Here is a 14994-nt window from a genome sequence, read left to right on the forward strand (position 1 = left end):
GAGGAAAAGTGATATGGTGAAGTCAAGTAAGAGTGAAGAGCGGATATTCCACATCCTCACAAAGTTCTTCCAGAGATGTAAGAAACTGTGCCTCATGCTAACGGTGTTGCCACAGAACCACTCTGTGACCTTTGATGGTCTTAGGTGGATCCTTGCACATGAGGGGCACTTAGAGTGTTGGATGGAAGGGATCTGAGACTCAATAGTGGAGTCTGTTAAGGTGAACCCCAGGACAGCCCTGCCATCCTGTGCTCCATATGGCACTGATAGTGAAGATCAATATGGATGAGAGGAGGAAAACTTAGACACTGCAGGCCAGCATCAGGGGAGGCAGCACTTGTCTTCCATGAGGAGCTCTTTCCTGTCTCTAGGACCATGGGGAAGTTGGCTCCTTCCCAGCTCTTTTTATATTTCCCTGGAGCAGCAGTTCCAGATGTTGGAAAGGCAGGCAACTGATCCATGGAGCCCAGGTTTAACGAGGAATGCAATTCTTTCACAATAAATCATGATTTGGCCCAACTATTCTGGTCATTCATGGCCATTCATGGTCCCCCCGGACATGCTTAAAAGAACAAAGGTGAGAGGGAGCTACCTCACTCCTATAATTCACTTCCTTTTACTTGTGTTACTATGAGATGCAACATAATAATCAAAACAATATCAAAAAATTCCTTGACTCTTATGGATTTGATAACTGGTATAGTGTTTTATTAGCTTATATCTGCTTAATATTTATCTATCCTTCCCAATTCTAAGGCACTATTAGAAATTTTTTAAAAGTAGAAATCCAAAATTCCCATATGGCTACTATGGCGAATATTGCTGTCTGTTGCTTCTTTGCCATCTTTCTTAAGAAAATGAATTTCCGTTTTTACTGATTCCTGACAATCAGCTCTTCTTGTTCCAAATGGGCCCACAAAAGCAACATTAAACATGTTGGGAAACGGTGTTTCTTAAGATAAAAGGACCAATAAGAAAGGCATTAGCCACTCCATGGTAGAGTGGCTTATTTTTAAGATAGAAAATGTCCTATGTACTTGTGTTAAATTATTACACTGTACCCTGTAAGTTTGTACAATTAAAATAATAATAAAAAAGGTGGAAAATGTCTACTTCTAGAAAGACAGCCTACAGTATTGGCTTGGTAGATGGAAGCAGATGTAACTATTATTAACAGGATTCTCTTACAAGTTCAACACGGACAGAAAAAAAGAGTAAAGCTGACATAATGGGTGCTTTAGCAAGAAAATTCAAATGAATTTGTTTTGTATGTATAATAGAAACTGGTAGTATGTTTAATTATAGGTTAGAAAGGTAAATACAAGTCAGGACCAGCTATTATACATTTTGTTTTCCCAGAGAAAAAAAGTCTCTGCCAAGATATGATAAAATACACACACTGTGTCTTCTGGAATGTGGTGACAGATACTTTCCCAGACTCAATCTATACCACTTTCAACCACTTTTAGAGCTGTCTTTTTAGAGTTAAAAATCATGGAGCTAATCCAAAGCTTAACATTTTGGGTTTTTTTTCTAAGCCATGTAAGAGAGAGAAAGTGATATTATTTTACCTTGTTTATCTTTTTTTTTTTTTGGCACTGGATTGCAAAGAAATATAAACAGACAGTTTACAAAGTTGCCTGCTGACCTTTAGCAGAGGCCATGATGTGGTCAAATCATTGTACCTCAGCATTTCTTTCTCTAAATTTTACATCTTTAGTAATAAACTATATAACTTAGCTTATTAAAGCTTCCTACAGTTAAAAATAATGAGCACCTTTACAAAAATACTCTGATCTAAAATTGGGTGTACTTTTTAGGACATACTTGATTTTATGCTAAGTATTAGCTCAATTTCTTCAGAACGTCTCTAATGGTTAAGAGGTTGAAGATTTTGCATATTGACAAATGTACCTGAACATTTCTAGAATCTGTAAAACCAAATTTACAGGAGGCCCTGCTCATGTTTCCATCACAGTCAATCTATGTGAGCGCCAGAGTCAACCAGAAAAGTATCAGACTATTCCTTTATATTTGTCCTCTGCATTTAAAATCCCAGGATTGGCAGTCATCACACCCTATCATTAAAAATATGCAAAGTCTGTAGAAAAGCTTTTTGTTTTCAGTATACTTCTTTGCTGGTTATTTTAAGTATATTTAAATTTGTTATCACGCTTTGCTGCTAACATTGTACTGAAAAATGCAGTGCTGACCTACATTTTTGATCAGGGTCTGGCATGACTTGGGAGCCACATGGGAAGTGGCTGCTGAGACAAAGTACACCCAACTGTGGTGAGTGCCCTGCTGGACGAAACCCTGTCTGCCTCTTCCTTGTCAGAAAGCTCTCATGCTTCTGCAGACGGCCCTGTCACTTCTCCTCACCAAAGAGAAACTTGGCTTGCCCAAGAGCTATTTGTGCTATCCTTGGATCATTGTCTCTTTTCCATCACTATTCCCTGCACAGCTCAGCTTCCCACCTCACTCACCTTTCCTGGAATCTGTCCTTCCTCTAGGACAGAGCTCCAATGCCATTTTTCTAAAGACAATAAAGGGAAAATTTGAAGTATGATAGTTTTTCCTTGCCATTTGGCAGTCCTGTTTCACAAGAGAGGACAATATCCAGCTTGCCAAAAATTTTGTGTTGCAAAACTCCAAGTCTTCATAACCTACTGACAGGACCTTGGAGTCCTGATTTTGGTAGCTCAAAATTCCTGAAGTCTAGAGAGGACTTTGCTCATTAGTTACAAAGCTGTCTAAATGAGGAGCAATGATTACTAGTCAGCTTTGAATAGAGCAGAAGCATAGTTGAGATTAAAAATTAATGTCCACATGAAAGCCAAGAGAACTAAATTTTAGTTTAAATTTGCCACAAAGTTTTCACTTGGGAATGAGAAAAACATCTTTTAAAATTCTCTAATTATGGTCTGGCATGAATGTTTGAGTAATTTCTTTTTCCTTTTCATGGTACCTACTGAAGTGCTAGATACACCTTTGGCAAGCACTAAGTCTAAACACCCTTTACATCCTAACCTCACAATTTTATTGTATTTTTGTTATTTCTTCCTTCACCAGCCATAATACTGCGACTACAACTGTTGTAGCCAGAAAACTTTATCACAGTGCTTTTCTACTTGTCATGGGACAACCGTGGAATAATATAAAGTTCAAAAAGCAATTTCATTTTGTACATAATAAGGCCGTTTTGAATTGACTGTTTATTTTTACATGGCACTTGCTAATCTGCTTGACAGGTGCCAGGACGAATGTCCAGTCGGAACCTATGGAGTCCGCTGTGCTGAGACCTGCCAGTGTGTCAACGGAGGGAAGTGCTACCACGTGAGTGGCACTTGCCTCTGTGAAGCAGGCTTTGCTGGTGAGCTCTGCGAGGCACGCCTGTGTCCAGAGGGGCTCTATGGCATCAAATGTGACAAACGTTGCCCCTGTCACCCAGACAACACTCAGAGGTGAGTGTCGGCTACCCATGGAAGGTTGGGTCCTATGAAGTTATAACCCCAGTGTCCAGGAGTTAGAAGGAGGGATTGACACGGAGGTTTGCACCCTAAGACCCTTCCTATCTCTGGGCAGTCCTTGGCAGAAATCACCAAGTTGAAGGAAGACTTTCTCACTTTGTGACTGATGGCCCACACTGGAACTGCTCAAATTATTACATGGTTAATGGTGAATATTAAATTCTTTTATTAATGGCAGCTAGCAAAAATTAAATGTGATATGATTAGTAGAACTTTTCCTAAGAGAGGGATACTGTGACATTCTCTAGAAGCAAAGATACAATAGAGAGACAAGGTGTTAAGCCAAGTTTAGTATGTGAAAATATAAAAAAGCAATTCTCACTGTGACATCTTTTCCTTGACAACACATCTGTAGAAGAAGAAAAAGGCTGTAGAGAGGAAGTAAGGAAATGGGTGGGTAGAAAAATGCTTTACTTTTGGCTTTCACATGCGAGGTGTCATTCCAGAATTGATTACTCTGACAGAGAACTCACAGGGGCCTTTTAGCTCAAAAATCTCTCAAAGAATTTGAAAAGAGGAAACCACAATCCCACTCACCCTACTATACCTTGTCTGCACCTGAAAACACCTTCCCACCACTCTGTTTTTTCCTCCCCCAAGGACCAGATAAACATAACTTAGAATTCCTGGCCTGTTTTCAGACTTCTGGAAACACGTACCTGACAAAAATGTAGTACATTATATTGCAGTTCAGATGTCACTAGAGTTACTTTTATTTGCATTCAGCACAGATGTTACTTCATTTATACTTCTGAAAGATAACTCATGTTCATATCAAATCTCAAACGCTCAAAAGCTAATGTAAGCAGAAGCATGTGGTTGGTCTCCTTTTTAAGCCATCCTTAGGACTTTGCAGTGTGTGTGCACGTGTGTGTGTGTGTGTGTGTGTGTGTGTGTGTGTGTGTGTGTTGGAATATATTTTAGTGGGTTAAATCTAAGAAGTGTATTCTCAATGTGATTCAAGTAACTTTGTAAGCTACCTTAGTCAATTTTGGATTTCTTCCCTGGAAAATATTACCGCTTTTCTGGACAAATTTAGGTAAACATTTGGGGAATAAAAGTGGATACTCTCTACAGGCTTTGGTTTGTTTTTCAATCCTCTGATATTTAAGGAGCTAGCAGGATTAGAGACAAGTCATGAGTTTGGCTTCCTTTCTTACAGCATAAGACTGGAATAGCAAACTTATACAAAATAACAGCTCTGCTATGAGAAAAACTGGAGAAGCAGAGAACATGCTGGTTTTGTTGGAACTGGATACCATGTTAGTAGTGGCCAGATGCAGGTGGAGAGTTCTTTGGTGCCAACACTGTAATCATTTTTTACATAGGCCACATGTAACTAAGTATGTATGCTTTCATAAAGAAATACTTGAGATCATTTGACATGAAAATCATTTGTTATGAAAAAAACACTAAAATCTGCCTGATAAAATATATCAAATAGTCATAAGGTTAAAAACACTCTATGAATACTTCCCTAAACTATGAAATCTATTTTTAAAGATTAGCTTTCACAAATTAAAAAAAACTAGTTGAATATGAAGTATATGACTCTACAGTTGGAGTCATCTATTAATTATTGTATCTTGAGCTTACATTTAAAATTCCTGGTAACACAAGTTCCCATTGAACCAAAAGGCTTAGAAAAGGCGAACTTACTCACTTTTCATCTAATCAAGGAAGTAGAGCTTTGCTATTATATACTTCGCAACACATATTTATCCTAAAGTCTTTCTTTATAATTAATGAGATGTAAACAATTAATGCAATGTATATTTGCATGGTCTTTATGTAAATTTCAAGTTCTATGAATGTAGATATTGACATATATGGCAGCCACATATTTGGGTGGAGTTTTGATATTGCTTTGGTTTTGCTTCATCATAAACAAACAAACACAAACACTTAGTGGCATAAAACAATACTTATTAGCTGATAATTTTTTGGCTACTTGGGTCAGGCTCAGTTTGGTGGTTCTTCTGCTGATCTTCCTGTGTTCAACTGGCAAATTGACCAGAGGCTGATTGGTCCTGGATGTCTCCAGTCACATGTTTGGCATTTGGCATTTGAGTGAAGGGAGTGACTGAGCCACTGAGTCTCTGGTGTCCAGCCACCTAGCCTGGGCTCTTTACAATGTGAATGACCTCAAAAGGCAGTAACAGATAGGCAAGCCCCAAAGTTTATATACCTTCCAGACTTTGGTTGTATCATGATTGTTAATGTTTGTTTGCAAGAAAAAAAAGTCACACAACCAAGTCCAGATTTGATATGTTCTACTTCTTGATGGGAGAAGTTGCAAAATAATTTTGCCATTTTTTATTTTGCAATCTATTATAGAGTACTTTCATTTTTAGCACTATTTTTGAGCCCCAAGACATTTCACTATGACATGGACTTTTCAACTGAAAACTAACTTTTACGGTGAAAATGATTTTGAACAAGAAAATGAGGTTTGAGATTTAGCCAGATTCCACGTGGAATATGTATTTTAGCTCTTGTTAATAAGTACATTCACTAGCCTTGGCAATCAGGATATGCTCTTTGCCAATGCCACCTAGTTGCTTTTGCATTTCAACATGGAGGACATCTAAGGAAATGAATAAAAGGAAGTTTAATGACTCATTCTTATTTTTAGCCAATATTGTATGGTATCGGTCTCATGTTATAAGATAGCTATTAAGTTGAAAAATTACTAGAAAATGTATATCTAGTAATATGCATGTGTAAAATGACACATATTCCTCTATGTGTGTATCACCATTTTCATATACACAAAGCAATCTGTCTAAGGACTGAAAACAGGTACTGAGCATATCACCCTTCCATCTGGATCTGCTGTGCCTACACCAACACGTTAATCTCATTACCAATTAAGCTGTCTGCATGAGAGCCCATCAAATACCTCCAAAGTGCTCTGCCTTCCTACATCTAATTACAAATTGTAGAATACTAATTCTGGTGTCAATCAATCGGAGAACCCTTGTGTATATTACCACTCACTGGGGGGCATCGAATATCAATTTCTCTGTCTGCCTCTCTCTAGTCCAATTTCTCTGCCCCAGATTACCTACACTAACATGTATGTCTACATTATGAATACTGTTTTCTACTTTTTAATGTAAAGCAATATTTTCTTCCAAAAAGGTCTTTCCTTTAATGAAGTGGTAGGGTAATTATTTTACCTAATATATCACTTGAAATACTGCTTTTCACTGAAGTAAATTTAGTCTTGCTTTTAAATTCACAATCTTGCTTTTATCCATGCCAAATCCTAAATTTTAGCAATTCCATTTCATATTTAGTCCCCTTCAAAGACTGGTAGCAGGCAGATACTGGTGGCTCACACCTGCAATTCTAGCTACTCAGGAAGGAGAGATCAGGAGGATAACACTTTGAAGCCAACCCCAGGCAAATAGTTTGCAAGACTCTGAAAAAATGATCACAAAAAAAGGGCAGAAAGAGTGGCTCAAGCAATAAGATTGCCTACCTGGCAAGCTTGAGGCCTGTGTTCAAACCCCACTGCTGCCAAAAAAGGATGGGGGGAGGGGATGCTGCTAGCAAACTTCTTTTCTGTTCAGTGTAAAAAAACCAAACCAATCTCTTACCCTTTCTAGGTCTTAGTTTCTTCATTTATAAAATGGGATCGTGTCTACCATTTTAGGATGGTTGAAAGGGCTGAGTTAAATAATGTATGTGGGGAAATTAGCGTGGTGCTGGCTCTCTTCAGTGCTTTGTAAATGTTAGCTGCCAGTCTATGCATTCATTTACACCTGCATCACAAATATCACAGAATTCTCTGCAATTGGTAGCAATTCGCTTTAAGCCAAGACTCATACTTTTTAAAGGAAAGGTAGGGAAATTACCTTCTAGGAAAATGGAACAGACCCTGTGGAGGCCCTTAAGTTGAAAACACTGGATACTTTTACAAACTAAAAGAAATTTGGCATAGTTGAGTTTAGTAATAAAGAGAGAGATATGCCATCATTGGAGTGGAGAAGAGGTGGTGGCCAGATGACGAGGCCATGTGGGCTATATTTAGGGGGGTCATATATCTGGTTTCACAAGGACAGTCTGGTTAAACTATTGTCCTAATGTTTAAACATTTGTTTAGACAAATTATATAGTCACAGTACCTATAATAATCAGTATGGGTTTAATTCTGTGTGCAGTGAGGAGCCTTTGGATAGTTTTATGGAGGATAATTTGACATGATTTACTCTTTAGGTGGTAAGACATTCATAGATGCAAGGAGAAAATTTGCAAGGCCATTTAGGGGTTTGGGAAATAAATGTCATTGTCCCTGGATAGAATGGTGACAGTATGAATAAAGAAATGTGGACAGATTCAAAATATATTTTGAAGTTAGAATGGTTAAGTCCTACTGATAAAATGGATATAGGAGATGAGGCCAAAGGAGTTATCAAGAATAATTCTTAACTGTGTGTGATGGCACACACCTTCTATCCCAGAACTTGGAAGGAGGAGGATTATAAGTTCAAGGACAGCCTGGCTACATAGCAAGACCCTGTGTCAAAAGTCAAATAATCCAAAAGAATAATTCTTAGGTAAACAAGGGACTGGTGATGCCATGTACAGAAATACAGATGCCTGACTGGGTGTAGATACTGAGGGGAAAAAAAAGAGAGGAAGAACAAAAGCTCATTTTTACATGTTAAGGTAGAGATGTTCTTGAGATGTCAGGTGTTCACTGAACGATAAGCAGTTTGCTCAAGGACAACACCAGATCAGTAGACATGTATTGATCTAAGTAGATATGAGCTCAGACCCTGGTCTTCTGAATCTAACCCTTCTATACCCAAGAAAGCATCTCAGCTGTAGAATTGTACATGGATATTTCTTCATGCCTTGTGTCTTGAGCATGTTTTTGGCGATGCCTAGGTCTTTGCCTGTGTACCAGAGGTCAAAAGTATATTAAAATAAACTCCTGAAAATAAGGATGAAGCTCTCAACTTCTAAGCTGTTTCTGGAGACTAAAAAGGAGAAGGCGAGAAAAAGAGCAGGGGTATGAGATTATGGGGTGTGGCTGAGACCTTCACTTGACAGATAAGAATATTGGACAAGGAAGATTGCATGCCTTCATTAAAGTTACTTAGGTAGAGAGAGAAGCAGAATCACATCCTGTCTTCATCCCTTCTATGGCATCATTCTCTCCAAGAGTAGAGACTATCAACAGTCCTCTGTTTGGAGGCTGTTTAACAAATGTCTGGATTTGACAGCAGATTTTTGTTGGCCCTAGTTAAGGGAAGAGTTGTAGCACCATGGTGGGGGAGGAAGACTATCTTTAAACAGTATTACAGTTGTCAGCAAAGCTGGTGTGATTGTTAGGGTTTTCCTGTGGTGAGAAGCACATATTTTGAGCCAGCACGCCACAGAGTGCTCTATTGTGCTCACCCACTTACATGTGCATCTTAGCACAGCTGATGTCTCCATTTGCTGTGGAACAACAGCTGGCTGCCTGGCCTATCAATGGGGCTGCTGTTTCAGGTAGCAACAGCTGTTCAGCTACCAGGTAGTGGGAGCTGAGAGGAGAAAGAGGCTGACTGGTTTTGGAGTTCCTTGGACATCACAGTGTTAACTGATTTGGCATTGCCATTATATGGAGTTCTTTAGTATGTCTCGTGGAGTTGACTTACTGAATTATTGCTTTTGATTTAAGAAAATTAAAAAGAATTTCAGACAAAAGGATGTGGTTGTATTAGTCATCTTGCTAGAGTATGATGTTGATTTCAGCCAATTAATTAAATTATTCCAAGCCTGGGAATTAAGTTGAAATGATTGTGCATGGAATTACCACACATTTAGTGATCATGGCTAAAGCAACATTTGCACAGGCCCTGGGTGTCATGTTTACTCTAGAGTGACTATTCCTTTATCCATGTCTTTCAGCTGTCACCCCATGTCTGGAGAGTGTGCCTGCAAACCAGGCTGGTCGGGTCTCTACTGTAATGAGACATGCTCTCCTGGATTCTATGGGGAAGCCTGCCAACAGATCTGCAGCTGCCAAAATGGGGCTGACTGTGACAGTGTGGCTGGAAGGTGCACCTGTGCACCAGGATTCAAAGTGAGTGACTTGGGTCCTAGAGGCAGGAAAAGTGGAATGTGATGTGAAGCATATCAATACCATGTTTTATATGACTACTATAAAGTGTAGTGAATATGCTCACATAATTCCCATTAATGAGGAGAACAGAGAAAAAAGTTCTAAGCGAGATATCACTAATCATGAGCTTTGAAAGATAACTGGGAAAGCTGGGAAAGTTATAAATGTGTCATTGATTTTTAATATAAGACTAAATCGGGAAGTATGGTGTATTGTAATTATTCCTTAAGTAATTACTTTACTGTGTTTGTACAGGCAACTAGTAGGCAAGTAGGTAGTTATTATTGTCAACAGTTACTGTTTTGATCTCATGAAATATGAAGATACATCATACATCAGGCAGCATTTATTATGTGCTCTCCTTTTATAGTTAGTTGCACATAGTTTTTAGGTCTCTTTGAAAATCAAGATACTCCAAATATGCCTGTATATCAGTCGAATGGAATTTTCCCCACAATCTCTGGATTTCTTAGCTATAGGTTAGCAATCTTTTTTTAAAGGAAAATGTGTTACTCTTGACTTACTTCCTCCCATTTTTAAGAATATAACATTGGGCCATGAAGTATGCCAATGATTATTCCAGAGCACAAATTGTAGAACTGGTGGATCAGAAAGTCACAGAACTGAGAGACTGTTCACAGGGTTTTCTAACCTATGTCACAATCCTTGGTTGAGTCCTGAATTATCCTTATCTTAAGAGTCCCTGTGTGTGGTGTGGTGTGGTGTGGTGTGGTGTGGTGTGGTGTAGGGTGTGTGTGTGTGTGTGTTTATATGTTGTGTGTATTTAAGGAGATGCCCTCCAGTCACCTTTGTAGCTCAATTCTGTGTTTACTGCTCACTATTGGATAAATTGAATCGCGTTGCTGGCTGAGTGTTGCTTGTTTCACCCACTAGTAATATTTCACAATATACCAGGAAGTCGAAGAAATGTTGGAAACTAATGCATAGTTCATATTTGTGTTTGTATATTTATCGACAGTAATTTTACAGCTGCAATTTATTTTTAGATATCTACTTGTCTGAGCAAGGATGAAAGGTTTATTTTTTAGTTCTGCTCTGAAGACAAATCTAATGAAGGCAGCAGGCTATTTTTGGATCTCATTTAATATTCTATACTAAACATAAGTCAGCCAGTATTATACTTGAATATCTAAAAATTTGTATAGTGGTGTTGACATTACAGCAACTTTAAAGTTACATAGTATGTTAAAATTAGAGAAGAAGCATATTTAGCTTTCTCTAAGCATATATATACATGTATAATTTTTTACTTTGCCTTTTTTTAGCATTGCCAAAACATACTTTTGTTTATTTGTGTTGGTTTGATTCCAGTTGCCATAATAGTCTGCATTTTGCTATTTGTGCTGATGTAGGGAATTGACTGCTCTACCCCATGCCCTCTGGGAACCTATGGTGTAAACTGTTCCTCTCGCTGTGGCTGTAAGAATGATGCTGTCTGCTCTCCTGTGGATGGGTCTTGTACTTGCAAGGCAGGTAAGAGTGGGTGAATGAATCTTCTGTTTGATCCTGATCCTGTTATCCCCTAAAGTCGAAGGAAAAAGTCTGCCCAGGGCTGTAGTTCCAGCTCTGCCAAAAAGTCAATACTGACCATAGCACCCCCCCCTCACCCTGTGTGGGCCGAGTTCTTCATGGGTCAATGAAAGAGACTCACACTAGATGAACACCGAAGTTCTGCCAGCTTTAGAAGTCTGTGAGTCTGTGCTTTTAGAAAGAATAAACAAGCAGACATGTGTCTGTGCCCCTAAATTGACTGGTCTGGAATCCTAACAAGAAATGCAGCCAGCACAGATTTTATGTTAGGCCAGAATATGTCCATCTGTAGATGCAGTCAGGATCTTCAGTACACTTTGTTCATGGTTAATGGGGTCCTGTTTCAAAGATAGGGTTGTTTTTTCAAACACAAACCTTCCTCTCCCTTCTATACAAATATTGCAGGTTCCCGCTCAGAACAAAACTCGGCATTCCACTTTGTGCATCGCTGCCCATTTACGGTGATCCCACTCCATGTGTGTTCCTCAGTAGCACAGTGGTGGTTCTTTGCATTGGCATCCTTGACAGATCACATAGCACACCCAGCTGCTTGAGTCGTCTGGGGTGCCTTTGTTCACTTCTGATGGAGGCAGTCTGTGGCAGAGCCAAGGCTGGCTGCTGCTGGGGCTGGGCCGGGAGGCACTGCTGTTCATCTCCAAGATGTGTCTACAGGGAAACGTGGCTTGGAAAGGTTCAGCAAATCTCTCTGTGTCTTTGTTTGCTCACATTCTTTGACATTCTTATTGTGCAGGCTGGCATGGGGTGGACTGCTCCATCAGCTGCCCCAGTGGCACATGGGGCTTTGGCTGTAACTTAACATGCCAGTGTCTCAACGGGGGAGCCTGCAACACCCTGGACGGGACTTGCACGTGTTCACCTGGATGGCATGGGGACAAGTGCGAACTTCCCTGCCAGGTATGTCTGCTCGGGCTGGGCAGAGCCAAGATTGGGCCAAACCCAAGGTTTGGTGTTCCTGATTGAAAGTGATAGAGTGTGAACCAAACTTGAGCAACTATTACAAGAATTTAGGTAGACATGGGATTGGAAAAGGAATAGACATGGAGATCAGTTAGATTGGCTTTGTGAGAATTCCTTCCTTGTTTTCCTTTATTTCTATCCTGGTTCTTCACCCCCACTCAAACATTTCATTTCTTATACACCCATCTCTTCATGGCAGCTTGTCAGCAACATTGGTCAAACACCCAGTGTATGCCTGTCAGCTCTCCAAATATTTTGTTCGCATCATAATGGAAATCGTGAGCCTTTTTAGGGTGGGAAGTGGCAAAGGTCTGAAAAGGGGGTGGTGACTGGTATCACAGAATTGTCTGTTGAAGTGATGAAAGGTTTAGAAACAGCATCATTTAATGTAAATATCTCTGGAGGCACAAAAATCTCCCTATTCCCTAGCTCAACTCTCAGTCCATTCCCTTGACCTAATTTGGAGGTCCACATTCTTATCTACCAAATATACCACAGGCTGATGGAGGGTGCAAGTGGGAAATGCAAACCTCCTAGTTTCTTTCCAAAGCACTTGGCTGGTTTCGTTATTGTATTTGTAGCACTCTTTCTGCCTGAGTAGTGCTCTTCTCTCGAGCTGTTCAGCATTCTCCCAGTGATGTGTGTCCTCTGCCTCCAGGACATCATCAGATAGCAAGATAACAGTGTGACCCTCAGAGAAAGGGCTTCTTCAGAGGCTCTTCTTTCCTAGGGCTTTGCCTCATTAAGTACAACCCATTTCCCAGAGAAGAGAGGTTTCCCACCCTGGGCTCTTCTGTGCCCTCAAACCTCCCAGGACAGAGTAAAGTTAGCTTTGTGGTCTCTTGTCAGACCAAGGAGCACATTGTCAGCACTTGGAGATGGGCTAGAGGGTCACCTTTCACTTCCTGTTGTGGACAAAGCAAAGTCAGGGTACAACTTTTCCTCTTGTAGTTAGATGTGTTATTAACTTAGAGAAGGCTGAAGGTTCAGTGGTTCATATTGCATCAGAGTTAACTCCTATGCAGCCTTATCAAACATTATTGAGGCCTAAAATGTGATTTAATTGGTTTTCTTAGTTTAAAAAGTTCCAGACAAATGATTATGCTATCTAATACTCTCTGCCTGCCAATGCTGGAACTCATGAGACCCCCCCCCCACTCTTGTGATTGTGCATCACTGCTAGGGTGATGTGAAGGAGGTTATCCTCCTTCAATTTCCAGGATGTGGGGTGAAAGAGCAGAGTTTCCCTGCAAACACAGCCCTTTTCATCCTTCTCCCATAAGTAAAATGAGCATGTTCACCAGGAGTCTCATTTCTGTTGGACCATCCACCCTGAAATGAGTGTGACAACATAAGTTCTGGGAGGGGCAGGGTAAGGAGGGGGTGCCAATGATACTTAGGCTCTTCAATCAGAATATTTCATGTATTTCTTAGAAAGGAAAAGTAACAAAAGATTTTCATTTTTCTTTATAGTACCATGTATCCCATTAACAATTTATGGAAATGAACTCAATTCAATTAGAACTAAAATTTTTTTAATTTCATGGTTTTTAAATGTGGGCTAGAGCCCCACCGTGTTCACTAAATAGTAGCATGCATTGTAGGGAATACTGAGCTATGTAATGACATCTTTTGAAACAAAAGATGTTTATGAGTTGTGGCTATGACAAGAAAAGAAGTGGTATATTTACATGTATATACATTTCAGCACATTGGCATAATTGGTTTATGTCACACATAGGATTTGGGCGATTTTAAATCTCTGACCTGCTGGAACCTACATTTTAGGAACCAGGAAGCACAAGGAGAGGTGGCTGTAGTACATGTTTCTGAGAAGCATTTAAGGGTGATGGCTTAAGCATTTAAGTGGCTTTGGTTCACTGTCATGGGATTTCCCAGGTTCTCCTTGCTGTCTCTGATACCATCTTCCTTGCAGGATGGCACATATGGGCTGAGCTGCGCTGAGCGCTGTGACTGCAGTCACGCAGACGGCTGCCACCCCACCACAGGCCATTGCCGCTGCCTCCCTGGATGGTCAGGTGAGAGTCAAGGGCCACTACTTGAAAGGGAAACCCACCAACTTAATGCCCAGGAATGTTCTTTTGCTCCCTCAAAGAAACACACACAAGTCAACTTTTCAGAAAAAAGAAAATATAGAAGGACTCCAGTAGTCACATTATTTTCATTAAATGTAATTGCTAGGTTTAATTAATCTGTAACTTGGTAGTTCCCTTGAGCTTACATGGAAGGCTCTCTTGCCAGAAAACAGGCAAGCAAGATGGACACAATGTGAATTGTTGTGAAGAGCTCAGTAAGACCTGTGTGAAATAAACCCTAAGGATATAAATATAACTAGGGTCACTCTAGGGAGACAAAATAGTAAATACTAATATTCCTATGCAAATATAGATAGGTTAATATGCAAAATTTTCTTTTCTAGAAATAAGAGTTTTAAAATTTTGTCCTTCTTACAATTGTGTTTTAAGTATGACAAATTCATAACATAGCTGATACAGACTTTCTAACCCCAGGTTGAGAATTTCTCCTTAGTTATGTGGCTTCGTGATTTTAGCTCAGAAGTTTATCAAGCAAGCAGTGGTCCTGGAAGAAGGTTGTTTTCTCTCATGATAAACAGGCTTGCTTGCACATTTAGCACCATCTTCATCGTCTGTAAATCATGAGCAAAAACACTGTTGTTCTTGCAGGCTTGTTTTGTATTCCCACCACCAACATGGAAGGCTTCCAGCTTCCATCCCCCACCAACACATCTCCCTTTTTATTACAACCAACCTAGTGTTTTTGCTTTGTGTTTCC

General features: G+C 39.8%; 1 protein-coding gene across 4 annotated transcripts in view; it reads left to right on the forward strand.

Moving 5' to 3' along the window:
- Megf10 (multiple EGF like domains 10) overlaps nucleotides 1–14994 on the forward strand; it is a 164364-nt gene that overhangs the window by 117456 nt on the left and 31914 nt on the right. For all 4 annotated transcript variants that reach the window (XM_074076610.1, XM_074076612.1, XM_074076611.1 and 1 more), the window contains exons 9-13: nucleotides 3252–3464; nucleotides 9438–9612; nucleotides 11025–11145; nucleotides 11954–12117; nucleotides 14117–14219. In XM_074076610.1, the coding sequence (XP_073932711.1) occupies nucleotides 3252–3464; nucleotides 9438–9612; nucleotides 11025–11145; nucleotides 11954–12117; nucleotides 14117–14219 (776 nt within the window). The remainder of the gene's footprint in view (nucleotides 1–3251; nucleotides 3465–9437; nucleotides 9613–11024; nucleotides 11146–11953; nucleotides 12118–14116; nucleotides 14220–14994) is intronic.

Source organism: Castor canadensis, chromosome 6, assembly GCF_047511655.1.
Source record: "Castor canadensis chromosome 6, mCasCan1.hap1v2, whole genome shotgun sequence".
Lineage (NCBI taxonomy): Eukaryota > Metazoa > Chordata > Mammalia > Rodentia > Castoridae > Castor > Castor canadensis.